This window comes from Macrobrachium nipponense, chromosome 9, assembly GCF_015104395.2.
Source record: "Macrobrachium nipponense isolate FS-2020 chromosome 9, ASM1510439v2, whole genome shotgun sequence".
NCBI lineage: Eukaryota > Metazoa > Arthropoda > Malacostraca > Decapoda > Palaemonidae > Macrobrachium > Macrobrachium nipponense.
The window spans coordinates 92,760,222-92,775,869 of NC_061110.1; the positions used below are offsets into that span (position 1 = coordinate 92,760,222).

The 15,648-nt window shown below is 38.6% G+C and overlaps 1 protein-coding gene and 1 pseudogene across 3 annotated transcripts in view; one reads left to right on the plus strand and one right to left on the minus strand.

Moving 5' to 3' along the window:
* LOC135218490 (uncharacterized) overlaps positions 1-1,165 on the plus strand; it is a 256,375-nt gene extending 255,210 nt beyond the window's left edge. For all 3 annotated transcript variants that reach the window (XR_010315343.1, XR_010315342.1, XM_064254836.1), the window contains one exon: positions 571-1,165. Coding sequence is in view for 1 of the 3 variants with exons in the window: in XM_064254836.1 (XP_064110906.1) it covers positions 571-727 (157 nt within the window). In the remaining 2 variants the exon portion in view is untranslated. The remainder of the gene's footprint in view (positions 1-570) is intronic.
* Positions 1,166-1,968: 803 nt separating this feature from the next.
* The window catches only part of LOC135218488 (uncharacterized), a 437,434-nt pseudogene continuing 423,754 nt past the window's right edge, over positions 1,969-15,648 (minus strand).

Below are 15,648 nucleotides of genomic sequence, written 5' to 3' on the forward strand. Positions count from 1 at the left end.
TGTGTATGTATACATAGTAATGGGTGTATAGAAGAGAGGAGTCGAGGCAAAACGTGTCTCCCCCAACCCTCAACTCCTTGTTTACCAGCTAGAAGGAATACCGGGCGAGATAAAGCAATGGGAACAACAGCATTTTATATAACGCTTCCTCACGTTCAGTCTTTCACATTTGGTAAACGTTTCAGCGAAGAGAAAGCAATGGAGAAATTTGGCGAGAGTTTTGGCCAAAAATGCATTTTGCCATATGATAGGTGGGCGACATCCTTGAAGGGGGAACTGCACCAAAGACCGGGTCTCTGCTCAGCAGCCATTCTCAGCAGATAATCACGGGAAGAATGGGTCTGTCATGGGAGTTTCCTATTATGTCTAATGATTCATTTTCCAAATCTTTCCATTGCATTCCCATTTCTATAACACAAATATACCATGTTACTACGAGGCGGTATGCATCACACAACACAATGAAAAATGAATGGAAGTTCAATATTACTGTATATACAGATACATATAAAAATAGACAACCAGGTGAACGTCATTATCCTTTTCATCATGATATACTATTTCCTTCAGGGAAGCTTCTACAGCGAGACTTGAGTGGAAAGGTCGACCGGAATCTAGTGCGTACGAAATGGTGCCAACTCCAAAAGAAATTAAGAGAAAGGTGTACAAGCTTAAGAGAAAAATAAGAGAGGAGAGACAAGAGAACTTCTACCAAGTTTACAGGTGAGAGTGATTTCATTCCAGCCAGTTTTAAATCTGTATAATAATCTATGCACATGACCTTTGCTTCTTGTGGTTAAAGTACTTCTTTTAATGACTGGTGGCATCTTTAACTTTTATCCTGTTCAATAGGCATTGATTAGTACTTCGCAGTCTCACAGTAACAAGAAAATCCTATACTATACGCCATATATTCCAAGTTAAATTACATGTCTTCATAAATATTTTTTGTTTACATTGCCCGGAATAAATATCAGAAGAGAGAGAGGGAGAGAGTTTCGTTCCAAGGCAAAACAGATCTTTGATATTAACAAATGTCTTATAATTATAACCATTATCATTATAGCCTCTAAGTTTCCCAAGTGAGCAGTATATAATAAGTACAACAATACTCAACGAAGCATCGCTAGGCAGCTATGTACAGACCAGCATGTTCCATGTACACCACCACATAAATATATGTAACAGCAGAGAGACTCACCACTGTACAATGATGCACAAAAATCTTTCACTAGAATCTATAGAAAATATGAAACTGTCAACTATAATATCTTTACACAAACTATTCTTCATTTCTCTTATCCCATTGGTCAGATATTGTTTAAGCATGGTAGTAACAGAGGAAAGAAAATATCGTTCAGGTCAAGAATCTGACAAGAAATATTGGCTGGTCTGTGTCTGTAGCAAAGCCTGGAAAGGCTCAGAACATAAGGCTCTTTTTATTATTATTATTATTATTATTTCTCTAGTAGTCCTACTATTACTCAACTGATTTCCAGCCATATAAAAAGCTCTACTGTCAATTAACGACAGAGAAAAAAAAATCATTACGCAAGTGATTCTTCACATCAGGTGATCATTTCATACTTCGCAACTATTACATGAAAGGAGAAATAACATGAAGTATTGTATAAGTACAGAAATACAAGTATATAATGATTGCAGTCAACTAACTTAATATATATGATAAAGAGATCACAGCTGAATGGCACTGAAAAACTCCAACTAGTTTAGGAAGTCACGTGATTAATATATGTGGCTTTTGATACATATATACGTAGTACAAACATATATATGTATGCATATGTGTATGTATATATATATATATGTATATGTATATTTGCATTATATATATATATTATATATATATTATATATAATAAGTAATCATATGTACTTATGCTTACACGCAACCCTCACACACTATATATATATATATATATATTATATATATATATATATATATATATATATATATATATATATATATATATATATATATGCCACAATATTTTGAGAATACACTCCTCTTCTGTATTAAGTTCTCCAGTGAAAGTATCACAACCAAATTCTATTATGTTGATTATAGTTCTCTAATTTTGAAGAGAAATACTTTTGTAACTATTAAATGCAGCCCTTCACAATTGAACTGAATCAATTGCCTCTGTCATTTCCTTTCCACCAAACCAGTCACTTAAGAAAAACAGTTTTCGCAGTTGACACAAGACTTCATTGCAGGAGGATTTTTTTCTGATGCATCTGTATTTCTTGAACACGAAAAAACATGACAGATTCGTTCACTTCACTTTGCTTTTCACACTTTGATCACATCTCTTCACGAAAGACAGCATCAATGCCAGAACGTTCATGCCACAAAACAACTGATCTCCAGTGAAGGAAATCTCGGTTTCTGTGACTTAGGATTACACGAAATTCATTATTACCATTCAGACCGTGTACTGCGCGAATTCATGAGCTAATGGTGTTGCAACGATTGCTACACGTTGTTATTTATCAACTTCATGGAGGTTTTATATTAAACCTCGACCCTTAACCTTTATAAAAAAAGCAAAAACTTCCATTCACAAATAGATGTTTACAATTTTCTTTGTCACAAAAATATTCGAAAGTATTATTTTTTCCGGACTACTTCGTTTATTTTCATACCTTTGATTTCCCTCGTCACCTCTGCCTTCTGGAAGACAAATAACGACTGCAAGAATGACAGGAGGATATGTGGCCATCAGAATCCAGAGAAAGAATAAACCAAGTTACAAAATGTGGTCTATAAATGCGCGAGGTATTGATACATCGAACCTCACTGCACTGACAATAACTATCTACCGTTAATATCGATATTCTCTTCTTGCTAAGATAGTAATGGAATGCATCATATATACAGTATTAAATGTTAGACTTTCGTAAAATTATGACAGTTGTCGCGTCACAGAAAAAGAGCTAAACAGAAATCATTATTGGAGTATTGTCGTTTGTCTTGACAATTCTTTTCGACCCATGTGCCTCTCTTGTCGACAATTTAATGAGTTCTGTGTCTACTATAAATAAAATGACAACACTACTGACGACAACAGATACTTCAAAGGCAAATATTTTGCAAAGCATTTCAACAGAAGCCAAAATAAATCTTAATTGTACATTTTCATACCAAATCATTTTGAATATTCAACAAACTCACAGTTACTTTGAGAATTCCATCTCCTTTGCAGTGTTATATTGGCCAGAATTAGTTTCTATTATCTTTTCGATCATCATATAAAACTGACATGACATAGCAGCGTTTGCACCGCAATAACAATAACATCTACTAGACGCCGGAAGTATCCGTGATAAAACAAATATTGTATGAAGGTTTTACCCCAGCGTCCTTCTTCAAAGTTGTTGGTCAGCATTAATGTTTTGTCATGGGTTTAGTAAGCTCATTTCTACGAGCTTTTGATGACTAAGTGAGCCTCTATTATGAAAACTCAAAATAACACAGATACAATACCGACCAACAACTGCATGAAATTATTAAAACCACAAAAATTAGAATAAGGATATTTCCCTTTGACTTCCATAAACAGAAAATCCAGATGAAAACTGACGTAACATGAGAACCGAACTAGTTTTCCCCAAAATTTTAGTGATATGTTCTTGTAGAAACTTTCTGGATATCACGTTTGACTTCATGGAAGCGTCAGATGGTGCTTCGTGATACTTAGAGCAGCCCAAGGTCTCGTTCGTAGCCTCCAGGCAATACAGTGACCTCCTTAGGACTACAAAATTTCGATTCTTGATTGTTTTTCTGAGCAGTCTTGAGCCGCCTTCTCAACGAGTCGTTTACGGAATCTAACTACAGCAGGTGATGAAGAATTAAAGGAGCTACCACAAGAAGTGAAAGTCCAAGAAAGGAGGCTCCTTTGCTTAGAGCCGCCGTGCTGTGTGTACACTGTAAGCTGCCAGGCACATACACTTTACACCGTGTCTGAAAAGAAAGAGGGAAAAGTGAACAATTCTGCAAATATTTCGATGAAACTGTTTCTCAGTATTATAAAAAAAAAAGTACAGATCAATGAGCTGATGGGTATTTTAATAAATTTAGGATATGATTAATTCGATGTATCTTTCATGAACACCTTAAAATTTCAGATTGCATGGTATAAGGAATATTCATATTACCCCTAAAAACAAGTTTTATTATCAGCTATCTAAAACATTTAATTTCAGGTCCACCATCCATTTATAGGAGTTACTCAATTCGCCCCAAAATTCTTGAGTATAACGAACGAAAGTTTCATTACAAACCCGAGTAGGCCTTTTTCATATAATATCACTTATGGAATTTATCGTTGTATTTTGTAGTAACATTTTATTAATATCTACAGGGAAATTTTATTCAGCTTACCAATAGTCTTTTTGTTAAACTGAGCATTACAGAGCAATGTACTTTTATCTAACTAGCTTCAAATTCCTGAAACCGTCGATGGAAATTCATATCTTATTTTGCAGCACACACAAGGAAAATGAAATGGCCACTGCTAAGACGCCATGAAAATGAAAGTTTCGTTTGATACGCCAAAGTAGGCATCCGCGCCTACGAATGCCATTTCAAAAGGAGGCTTCTTTCGGAGAATGGGAAAATAACTTCGACATCATAAAAGGTGGGGAGAGGTCCGGCGGCGGCGGGGCAAATGGATTATGGATGGGAAAGGCGTTTTTTGTAACTTCCAATAACCTCATGGTGCGCCTTCGGCCGAAGGGCCAATGGGGCTGGAACACTCCCTTGGGAAGTAGCCCCTCCCCCTTCACCCCACCCACCCGCCAAAACACACCCAGACTAAGACCACCGACCTGGACCTACCCATTCAATCCCCATCAAGACCTACCAATGTCTCTTCCCTTTATAAGATGAGAGAGAGAGAGAGAGAGAGAGAGAGAGAGAGAGAGAGAGATAGAGAGAGAGAGAGAGAGAGAGAGAGAGAGAGAGAGAGAGAATGTGAAGAGCTTGGAGGACACTCACTTTTCAGGTTCTTAAGGATTATATAGAAATGTTGCTAATCTCTTCAGCAACTTTGTCTTTTTGATCAAGACTGAAATAAACGAGTCTTTAATGCATTTTTTTGTCTTCAGGTTTGAAAGTGGAATGAACTCCGGATGCGACTGAAAAATAACTCTTGAGATGTATAGTTTCCTGTAAATGAAAATAGAATGCCAAGCCAGCTGCGTCTCAAAGTGCTAGTTGACCACAAGGGAAATATGTTAGCTAAGATTTCAGAAGATATTACTTATATTGTGAGGTCCAGATCAGTCGCTGGGACGCTCAGGGCATCCTTGCTTCAATAACAAAATTCTACAAGATGCACCGAGTAATCTCATAAAACACAGATCCAGCGCTCCTGATTCAAACGATCTTGACGCATTTTTCAGAAGCTATTTTATGACACCGTTGGAACTGTAATTACAAATCGTCAGACATTACGAGCTTTCCAACCATATGTATTGAACACATTCCAATTTGTATATAGAATTACTAACCACTTTGCCAAGTGTGAGAAAACACATAAGGCTTCATATAGATATCTCTGTTTTTCCCCAATGTCAAAAATGCTACTTTTACACAAACAAGAGATCTTGACCTATGCGAGATTGTGTCAAGAAATCAGATTACACCTTGATTCTGCCTCTTATTGCCGCCTCATCATACTGATGCCCCTGAAGATGACTGACACTGCCAGCACTAGCCTATATCCAACAGCAATGCCACAGCAGCAGCAAGCATCTGCCTGCCACCCTTCACAACCCATAACCTAGAGGCCTCGTTCTTCAGAGCAGAGACCATCTTCAGGTATAAGATCTCCTCCACATTCTGCAAAGCCATGCCATCCTCGAGTTCTTGCCAGATGACTTCTTTGAACAAATCACAGAATGGGTCGCCGACCAAAAGATCACTGTCACCTACGAAGTGCTGAAGAACCAGCCAAGGTTATCCTTCAGCATGCTGCCTGCCCTCAAAGCAAAGAAGTTCTTAAGACAACCTGAGGGCAGCAATAGGAGACCAGCGGCAGTCCCATGTCTACAAGCAACTGCAGTGGCTAGTTATGATTCCTGCCAAAGATGGCTGCCCAGAGACTATGTTGTACCTTGTGAGAGAGGTCCTACTCACAATGCCCCACCAAACAATTGCAGCCTTCCCCAGAGCATCAACCATGGACCTCGATGAGCTCCTGAAGATAGTCGACGCTGTCCTCCAAGCCCACAAGTTGACTGAGCCTACACAACCACCCGTAGCAGCAGATGCCCAACAGCCACAGCAGCTGATACAGAGACGGACAGTGATCCAAAGGGCCCTGACACTCCATACCAGAGCCTCAGGTGGAAAAACAGACCAAAGTACAAATCCAAAACAGAAGAATGTCCCAAGGGGGTTTGTTTCTACCACTGAAGGTTTGGGAATGAAGCCAGAAAATGTGAAACAACTGGTGCACGTGGCCCAACAAACTAAACATAAGCAGTGGGCAGACTGGTTGCCTCATAGAGAAACCAAACCGCTCTCAGCTGCATTTCTTCCAAGTACAAGCAAAAAGACTCCTGGTTGACACCAGCACATGAAAGTTGTTCATACCATCCAACACGGATGAATGCCTCAATTCAACCCCCAAGCACTCTACAGGTGTCCACTGCCATTAGTGTACTATGAATTTGTCATTCGGCGGGGAGCAGTACAGCTGGTCGTTGGTCAAAGCGGACATAACAATCACACTTTTAGGAGCAGACGTCCTAAAAGCCATCATCATGATAGAGGACATAGTGAAACAGCAGCTTATCACACAACCCATCCCCGTAGTTCCACCCACTCAGAGATAGGTTGCCTCTTAAGTAGTTCCTGGAGGTATTTAAATACAACTTGCAACACGACTTCACCAGACATGCAAAGCACCATGTCCAGCACCAAATACTAGTTGCCAAAGGTCCTCCTATGCATGCCTGTTTTAGATGAATGGCCCCAGTAAAAAACTGCCCGTGCCAAATAAGCTTTCCAAGACATGGCATGAGCAGGAATGCCAAAAAAGCCTCAAGTTCAGGTTGCAATGGAGGACATAGAAAATGACTGCCATTATCAACCCCCTTTGGCATGTACACCTTTAACTACAGCTGTGACCTTTCAAGGTCTGATGGATTAAATCCTGGCAACCTACCCCACTGCATTTTCTACATTGATGACTTGCTCACATTCAGCCCCAACTTCAAACAACACAGAGATGTTAGATGGGTCCTGCAAATACTCAAAAGAAAACAGACTTATAGTCCATAAGGGCAAATATGACTAGGCAAAACCAGTAGTGGAATTCCTGGGACACCAAATAAGCCCCAAAGGCATCAAGCCCCTTGTGATGAAGGTCCAAGCAATCACAGGCTTCCCAAAGCCAACAACAATCAGAGCAGTCCAAGAATTCATGGGAATGATCAACTATTGCCGCAGTTTCATACCCAATCTTGCTGAAATAATGGTTCTCCAATATATAACTGCTCAAAAGGAAGACCTAAAACATTTTATTACTATGAAAAACAAACCTTCATCTTGGCAAAAAAGCAATCACCTCTGCACTACACTAATCTTTCCTTACCTCATAGGTCCCTCACCCAAACCATGGACGAGAGTAATACGGTGATGGGCATGGTACTCGAACAAGACAGATGATGGTTGTTGCCTGTTGGCAATCTTCAGGAAGAAGTTATCACCAGCAGAACAAAAGTACTCCACGTTTGACCACAAGTTACTGGCAGTCCACAGAGCCTTCCAACACATGCTAGAAGGATGACAATCCATGGTGCAGACAGACCAACAACTGTTGGTACATGCCTTCACCAAAAGCAGAGACAGTTGGTCAGCAAGACAGTAGTGTCACCTATTGTCGATAACTGAACACTAATGCATCATGATACTTAAAAGGGCTCTTCCAATAACGTTGCAGATGCTCTTTCCTGAAACTCCATCGACACCATCCAGATTGGGATATCGTATCGGCACAGATGGATGACATGGACTTACAGTGACTAGTGCGGGAGAACCCTGCCCTTACAGGAGTGACCTATCCATCAACGAGAGAGAGAACACCATCGCCTACAAGATGAATACCGAATGCCCTCTCCCATACCTACCATTGAGAAAGAAAGTCTTCACCCTCACCCACAACCAGTCCCACCTATTGGGCAGATCAACCACTCTAACCCTATTGGAGCAGTAAATCAGGTTGGGAATGAAGGCGCACATAAAAAAACGAACAAGAGAAAGCCTCCCATGCTAAACAAAAAATAATGAGGCACACAGAAACAGGGATAGAGTTCCAGATAACACAGCAACAACTAGCCCACATCCACGTCTTTATCATGGGACCCCTGGCCCCCTCCGAGGGTGTACAGGTATCTCTTCATGATCATCGACCAGAATACCAGAGGGCCAGAAGCAATACCAGTAAAGCCGCAGACAGCAGAGTTGTGTGTGAGATAGGCTGGGTCAGCAAGCGTGGAGTACTGTAGTACATAGTGAGCAACAGAGGAGCCAACTTCATCACCTTATGGAGGTTCCTCGCTGCCAACCTTGAGACAAAACTCATTCACACAACAGCATACCACCCAGAAGTGAATGGCATTGTGGAGCGGCTGCATTGCTCCCTCAAATCAGCACTCACCGCCAGATGTCATGGCAGGAATTGGAGAAATAAATTACCATGGATCTTGTTGGGACCAAGGACATTCAACGCATTGCCGACAGAAGCACTCTACAGACAAGTACTGGTGATACTGGCAAACGTTTTCAAAACCTGACAGAACCTATGACTCTTCCAGATGTCGGTAGAGCATTGGGAAACATCATGCCAGCAAAGACAACATATGATGTAGCAAGGAAAGAATATTTCCCCTATAGACCTCAACAGAAGAAGGTATGGATTTATCAGGGTAGATGCATACAAGCGCCCACCCCATTCTCCAGCCTGCCTGGAATCACACAGCATACTGCAACGGAAAGAGAAAATGTACCAGCTGACAGTGGATGGGAGGATCACTTGGGTCTCCACCGACAGATTAAAACAAGCCTACATCCCAGACTGTGACCCACTCACCTAAGCCTACTTTCGGTGGGAGATGGGAGAGGAAGAGTACTTTGAGGTCCCAATCTGTCACCAGGATCCTAAGGGCATCCTTGATTCAAAAACAAGTCTGAGATGTACCAAGTACTCTCAAGAAACACAGATCCAGCACTACCAATTCAAACGATCTTTTACACATTTTTCAGAGGCTACTTTATGCCATTGTTAGAATTGTAATTACGAACCCAAGTTAGACATTGCAAGCTTTCCTACCATATGTTTTGAACTCTTTCCAATGGTATATAGAACTGCTAACTATTTTACCAGGTGTGAGAAAACATTTGTCTGTATACATAGATCTCTCTCCTGATGTCACTTGCAACTTTTACGCGCGGAAGAGTTCTTGACCTGTCCGAGATTTTGTCAATAAATCAGAATACACCTTGACTTTGCCTCTTACTCACTGCCTCGTATTAATATAAAAAAAATGGTTCTAAATTATAATACTCACAGTACAAACAAGAATTATATTAAAACTATAATTAATCACTCAGTCTTGGCTAGTAACTTGTACTTCTGTCCTATGAACAGTGCCTCCTTGTGTTATGGGACACCCAATGAGACTATAATACAATTTGCTTTTTGGAACCATAAGAGAATTTAAGAAAAACGTCGTAATGCTTGATCCCTAAGAGGATTACAGTGGAGAAAATCGTTCAAATCTCGATGACTGGATGCTGAGAGATTCGACATTGAAAACTCAAAGGGGGAAAAAAAGCTTGTAACAGTTTCATTTACTTAATCCATGACGTGTTTTCCACAGTTATGTTTACCTATTCCTAGAAGTGCTTTCGAAGTGCATATTACGACATATATATTTAGATCAGTTTTAAGCGTCTCCCTGGCAATTCCACTTTAGATTTGGGTTCTCCCAGTGGCTAATCGGTCCACAGGTGATGGTTTTATAACAGGGTCAGTTTAGAAAAGACAATATTTACGTCACTGAATAATGCTGTGGTCGAAACAGAATGCTATGCCACTCAAGCTAAGGCAATTGAATATGTAGTCTCTCTCTCTCTCTCTCTCTCTCTCTCTCTCAGAGAAATGGTGGCTACCTTACCTGTATAATAGGTCCAGCTGTTCGGTACGAGTACTCCTCGATAAAATTAGCTGCCTGCGTTCCGCACTCCTTCTCAGCAGCTGACGTCACACACATCAGATAATCGTGGAAGGCACTGGGGAAGAAGATAATTGCGGATGTTAATAAAAAAAAAAAGAAATAATGATAACTGAATAAAAAGGCAAATAAATTATATATGGACGAATGGAAAATTATAGGTAGACGAACAGCTGAATGAATTGTGGAACTGAATTAAATCCTCAGGAATATAATCGAGCATGAATATGATTTAACGAGATTTTGCATATAGGGGTTGGCGTAGCAATAGCTTATTACCTTTTATGTAAAATGACCACAAAGAACAAAGGATAAAGGCAGTTAGGGAGAAATATTCTAGTTCGGAAGGTTTCAGTTTATCAACGTGGCTTTTTTTTTTTTTTTATCGTACATGTAACTGGCCTCATGTTTCAAGAAATCGACCAAGAATCTATCTGTATTTTACCTATATATTTTGACTCGTATATAATACTTAGATATTTTCGTGTATACAATCTCTACTTTCATATCTAAACTGTAATTTCTCCTCGATATATGTAAGTATAAGTATTCATATTTTTAGAATATAACGGTTGTCTTACCCATAAACACATACATACATGCATACATGTAATATATATATATATATTATATATATATATATATATATATACATATATATATATATATATATATATATTATATATATACATAGTATAAGAATCATCGGGTTATGTCAGAAAAAATATCGTACGTAATTTCCGAAATAACTAAGCATAAGAAGCCTGCTTACTGAGTAGTTCACAGTAACAACCAGCATTTCTTCAAACACAAAACTATTCCACAACTAACTTATTTCATGAAAAGAGCTCGGTAACCATGTATTTAGATTCGAAAGGAGAGCAATGCAATAATGTCTAACGACTACAACACATTCCCAATAGTTTGGTAAAAGTCATGAAATACTGTAAAATGTGCTGTACCAAACGCCGAAAGTTTGCCCTTAGAAAGGAGGAACAAAAGAAAAAAACGAAGATGAGAAAAATGAATTGATTGAAAAAGACGTACAGTTCGAATCTATTTGGACACTACCATTTTTTCATCTTCCTTTTTTTTCTCACTATTTTGCAATTAAACACATCGCTTTATGCTTGGTATTCGCTAGGATGACCAGCGATAATGAGGCGTTTGGTTTTTCTCCCAGCGCACTGAGTTTTCAAACATGACGAAATAGCACTGACTGCCACCAGCCCCTTCTCTGACCTCCCCCCTAATTTCTTTCTCATTTCTGGTCTGACCTCTGTCGAGCAGTCTATTTCGTTAGCAATCTGCCAGGGAAATCTCTTACATAAACCGTATTATGGGTCTGTGTTTATCTGTCGTTTATTACTTTTAATTAATAATTAGTTGGTGGAAGATAGTAATAATTCATTAAGGGTAAGGAAGGAACCCACTTTCAAATTACTACTGTAACCATAAAGATGTATTCACCAATATCCATGCAGAAATACGAACAGAATTACAAAATTGCCAAAAATAAATAGGTGCAAAGGCCTAAACTTATTTCGACGTCCTTTGGAAAAATAAGGAAGCCCAAGCCTCGGTTTTTACAACATTTCAACTTGAATAGGGAACACAGAGGAAGAAAGGTGTTTCTGGAATAGTGAAATGGGAGTAATCAAATAATCTAAAGGTCGCACTACTCAGGCATTGGACAGGTGGCGATGTGGAGATAGAACACATTTCCCAATTTTATAAATCATATGGGAACAGTACTCTGCTTACAGATAAACTACCTAAAAGAGAAACATATGTACTTAAGTATCAGACCTAAAACTCCTAAAAACCAAAGTAACCAAGCCTAAGTTAATTTTGCAAAGACCAACAATAAACAGTCTTGAAAATTCAGTTGTAGTACCCGTGTGTATATATATATATATATATATATATATATATATATATATATATATATATCTATATATATATCTGATGTTATTTCTATACAATATACAGTAGTGACTAATGGTTAAAGTGTTCAGTCTCATTTTCGTGACAACAACAAAAGCAGAAACAAAAAATTATTTGTATCAATTATTGCACGTCACTCTGACACGGTTAACGATCTAGATAATGAATAAAACCTGTTATATGCCAAAATCACGTCATTTGAATTCATTAAGCAACCCTATGTCATTCATTAAAGATGACAGGGATGGCTCACACCCATAAGCTGATTCTGAAACCATCGAAATCCTCCTTACTTTGGTAAATTACATATATTCATGATTCTTTGTCATCAGTAAGCCTAACAAATCCATTTATGCAAGGGAACGTTCTTCCTCTTCTATAATTAAACAGGAATTAATCACAGAATACTTACTGAGAGCAACTTTCAGTTCTCCTTTAAGTTCGTATAGGAAAAGGCAAGCACCTGTCCAATAAGTATTGATCCTGAGGGCCATGCATTCAGCCACTTCTCATTTATACTTCCATACGAAAATCAAGGGCGCGTCTCTTGTTCTACTTCAAGTCGACGTTGCAGTGAATTACATTTGCTCGGACAAAACCATTAAACATTCAAGATTTAGAGATGGTTACACCATTCCTTTAAAATACATTCAAAGCAACGACTTTTCATAATGCAGAAGTCTAAATGGATCTCGTAAATTATAATAATTGGTTTAGAAAACGAACGAACTTCGGCCAAATTAACAGATTCAATCTGATGCATAACAGTTCTGACTACGGGACACGCCGCAGAAAAGAAAATGAAAACAGTACAAAGGCAGCAGAACATTTCTTCGACTTCCTTTCAACCTGTGAGTCAATCTCTCTCTCTCTCTCTCTCTCTCTCTCTCTTCTCCTCTTTCTCTCGTCTCTCTCTCTCTCTCTCTCTCTCTCTCTCTCTCTCTCTCTCTCTCTCTCTCTCTCGTCTTCCTAGAACTTCCTTAACAGCATTCCTTCGTTTGGAAACTTTTCAAAATGAACAATCAAAAATTCCAGAATCCGGAGCGAAAACGCGTAAACTTTTATGAATTGACGTAGATTTATTTTCGTTACTTCTGCGTTGCGGCTGAAAACTTTGGTATAAAAGTTTGATTATCCAGAATTCCTACACTTGTCAATAACCTCACTACATGCATTCATACAAACAAGTATGCATATAAAGATCAGCAAGTTTGTTGTTATATATACACAGATTTTTATGCTAACTCATATACATACGTATGTGCCTTCAGCAACAACACTCACTGCAGTCTGCTAACTATCAGGTACATACTTGTTTGTGACAAAAGGGGCACTGGTGTTTAATGTAAAAGCCCACATCACTGCTACAGCCGAGAATCCAATGCAGTTCCTCTTGTTAACGAGGCAAGTGTCATAGCATTCACAAACATACACACAGAAAGGCAGCATCAATTTATACATTTCAGAAGAACAAGAAACGAAAGTAGCATCAGAGCCAACTAAACTGAGTCACAATTGAATTGCATGAAGAAACGAACACATCAATTTCCCCAACCCAGCACAAAACGTTGGACAACACAACATTCCAAACAGTGTATAACTATGAACAAGAATGAGAGGCCTTTACTCGCAAAACCCTCTTCCCCTTTACTTCCCTTCTTCCTAACCCCTCTTCCCCTCTCCGTCAGCCCTTTTCCTACACTTCCCCCCATCCCAGACCTCCCCCCACCTTTTTTTTTTTACTTCCACTCCCATTCCCCGACGGTCCCTTTGACGGAGGTTAAGCGTTGGACAAAAGTTAACGTGGAGTCTTTAGCCTCTGGGTCAACGGGAATATTGAAGTGTATTGAAGAAGCCAATGTGATTATGGCCTGGCGCCCGCAGGCCAAGGGACCTGCTGGGACGCTTGTGGAAGGAAGAACTAAAACCCACAGAAAAAAGGAAAATAAAAAGTGGGAATAGGAACTTCGGTGGCGATGACGTAAAAAATAGACAAAAAGTACAAGAAAACAACACGCTCGTTTGGATATAAATTAAGAAACACGAAGGCCTATGGAAACAAACATGGATTTTTCAAAGCAAGGTTTATGAGACGTGTCATGCTTATAAATAGGCATTTACTATGCAGTGGCATGATGGGCATTGATTTTTGGTTAAAGAAAGATGCAGGTCTTTCCTGACAGCAAAGGAAATGTATTTAAAGGGAGACATAATAAAAAGGCGAGTCAAATATTACCATTAGAAGCGTTCAGCTTGTCTTCCAATGAACATTTAAACTTATTCTCGTATTCCAACCTAATTATACATAGAGCTATTTTCATAGGGGCATCTTACCACAGCTACATATATATACACAAACAAAAATAAAATCTATCTATGCATGAAAATGAAGGCAACCTTTACTAACAGAAATTGAAATGGCCTATTTATATTTTCCACAAGAACTCGATTCAGTAACCCTGTTTCCACGTTTCTACATTGTACAAGGACACTAAGACCTGGCAAATAAAGGGTCCCCAAAAATTAAAGAACAATTCAAGACATTTATATAGATTTTCTATACCCAGGTCCGTGCCAAGGTGCTGAATTCCATGGAAGTTCCATATACTCCAGCTATAATAAGAATATTGCGAGTGTGCGTGTAAGAACATGAACCATTAGAATACATTACATGTATTCAAACAGAAAAAGAAGCACAGTAATCTTCCTAAATCAGAGAGAGAGAGAGCGCAAAATAATTAGCAAATGTCACCTGTTCGGTCACAATTAATCTCTCGTTGATGCTGCTGTACAAATGAACCAATACATCATGGATAAATATTGATCTTCAGCAGTATCCCCGTGACGAGAGAGAGAGAGAATTCCATTAATTCAATCTTAGAGCCTTCTCTTCGTTCAACTACTTTCAGGTGATCCAGTCATGGGTATCTGATTCTTAGGAACTTACTAATCAAGACAGATATGTTTATCCTTAATCAATCCGTTGGAAGATAATAATAATCTAATAATAATAATAATAATAATAATATAATAATAATATTAATAATAATAGTAATAATTTATCCTTAAATAATAATAATAACATCTGTTATATCAGTGATCCTGGGCATCAAAGAATACACAGGTACTGACATGGGAATATCCGTGATCTGGAAACTTGGGACAAATTGCAGTATACAATGATTAGCAGTAGAATTGTAATCAAAGACGGCTGCTTCCAGAACAGGAATTAGGGTGGCCAATAATATTCAGTAAAAGTGTTCAGTGTGAAGTTCTAACATATGAGAATTAAATAGCTGGTCATCCCATCCGTATAATATAAAAATTTTGAGTTGGCTCTAAAGGTAAATTTGACCTTTTCTATTTTGTAATGCGGTCCCACTAAAACAATTTCTGTCATAGTTTTTTTTATATAATTTTGATATGAAACGTCAGT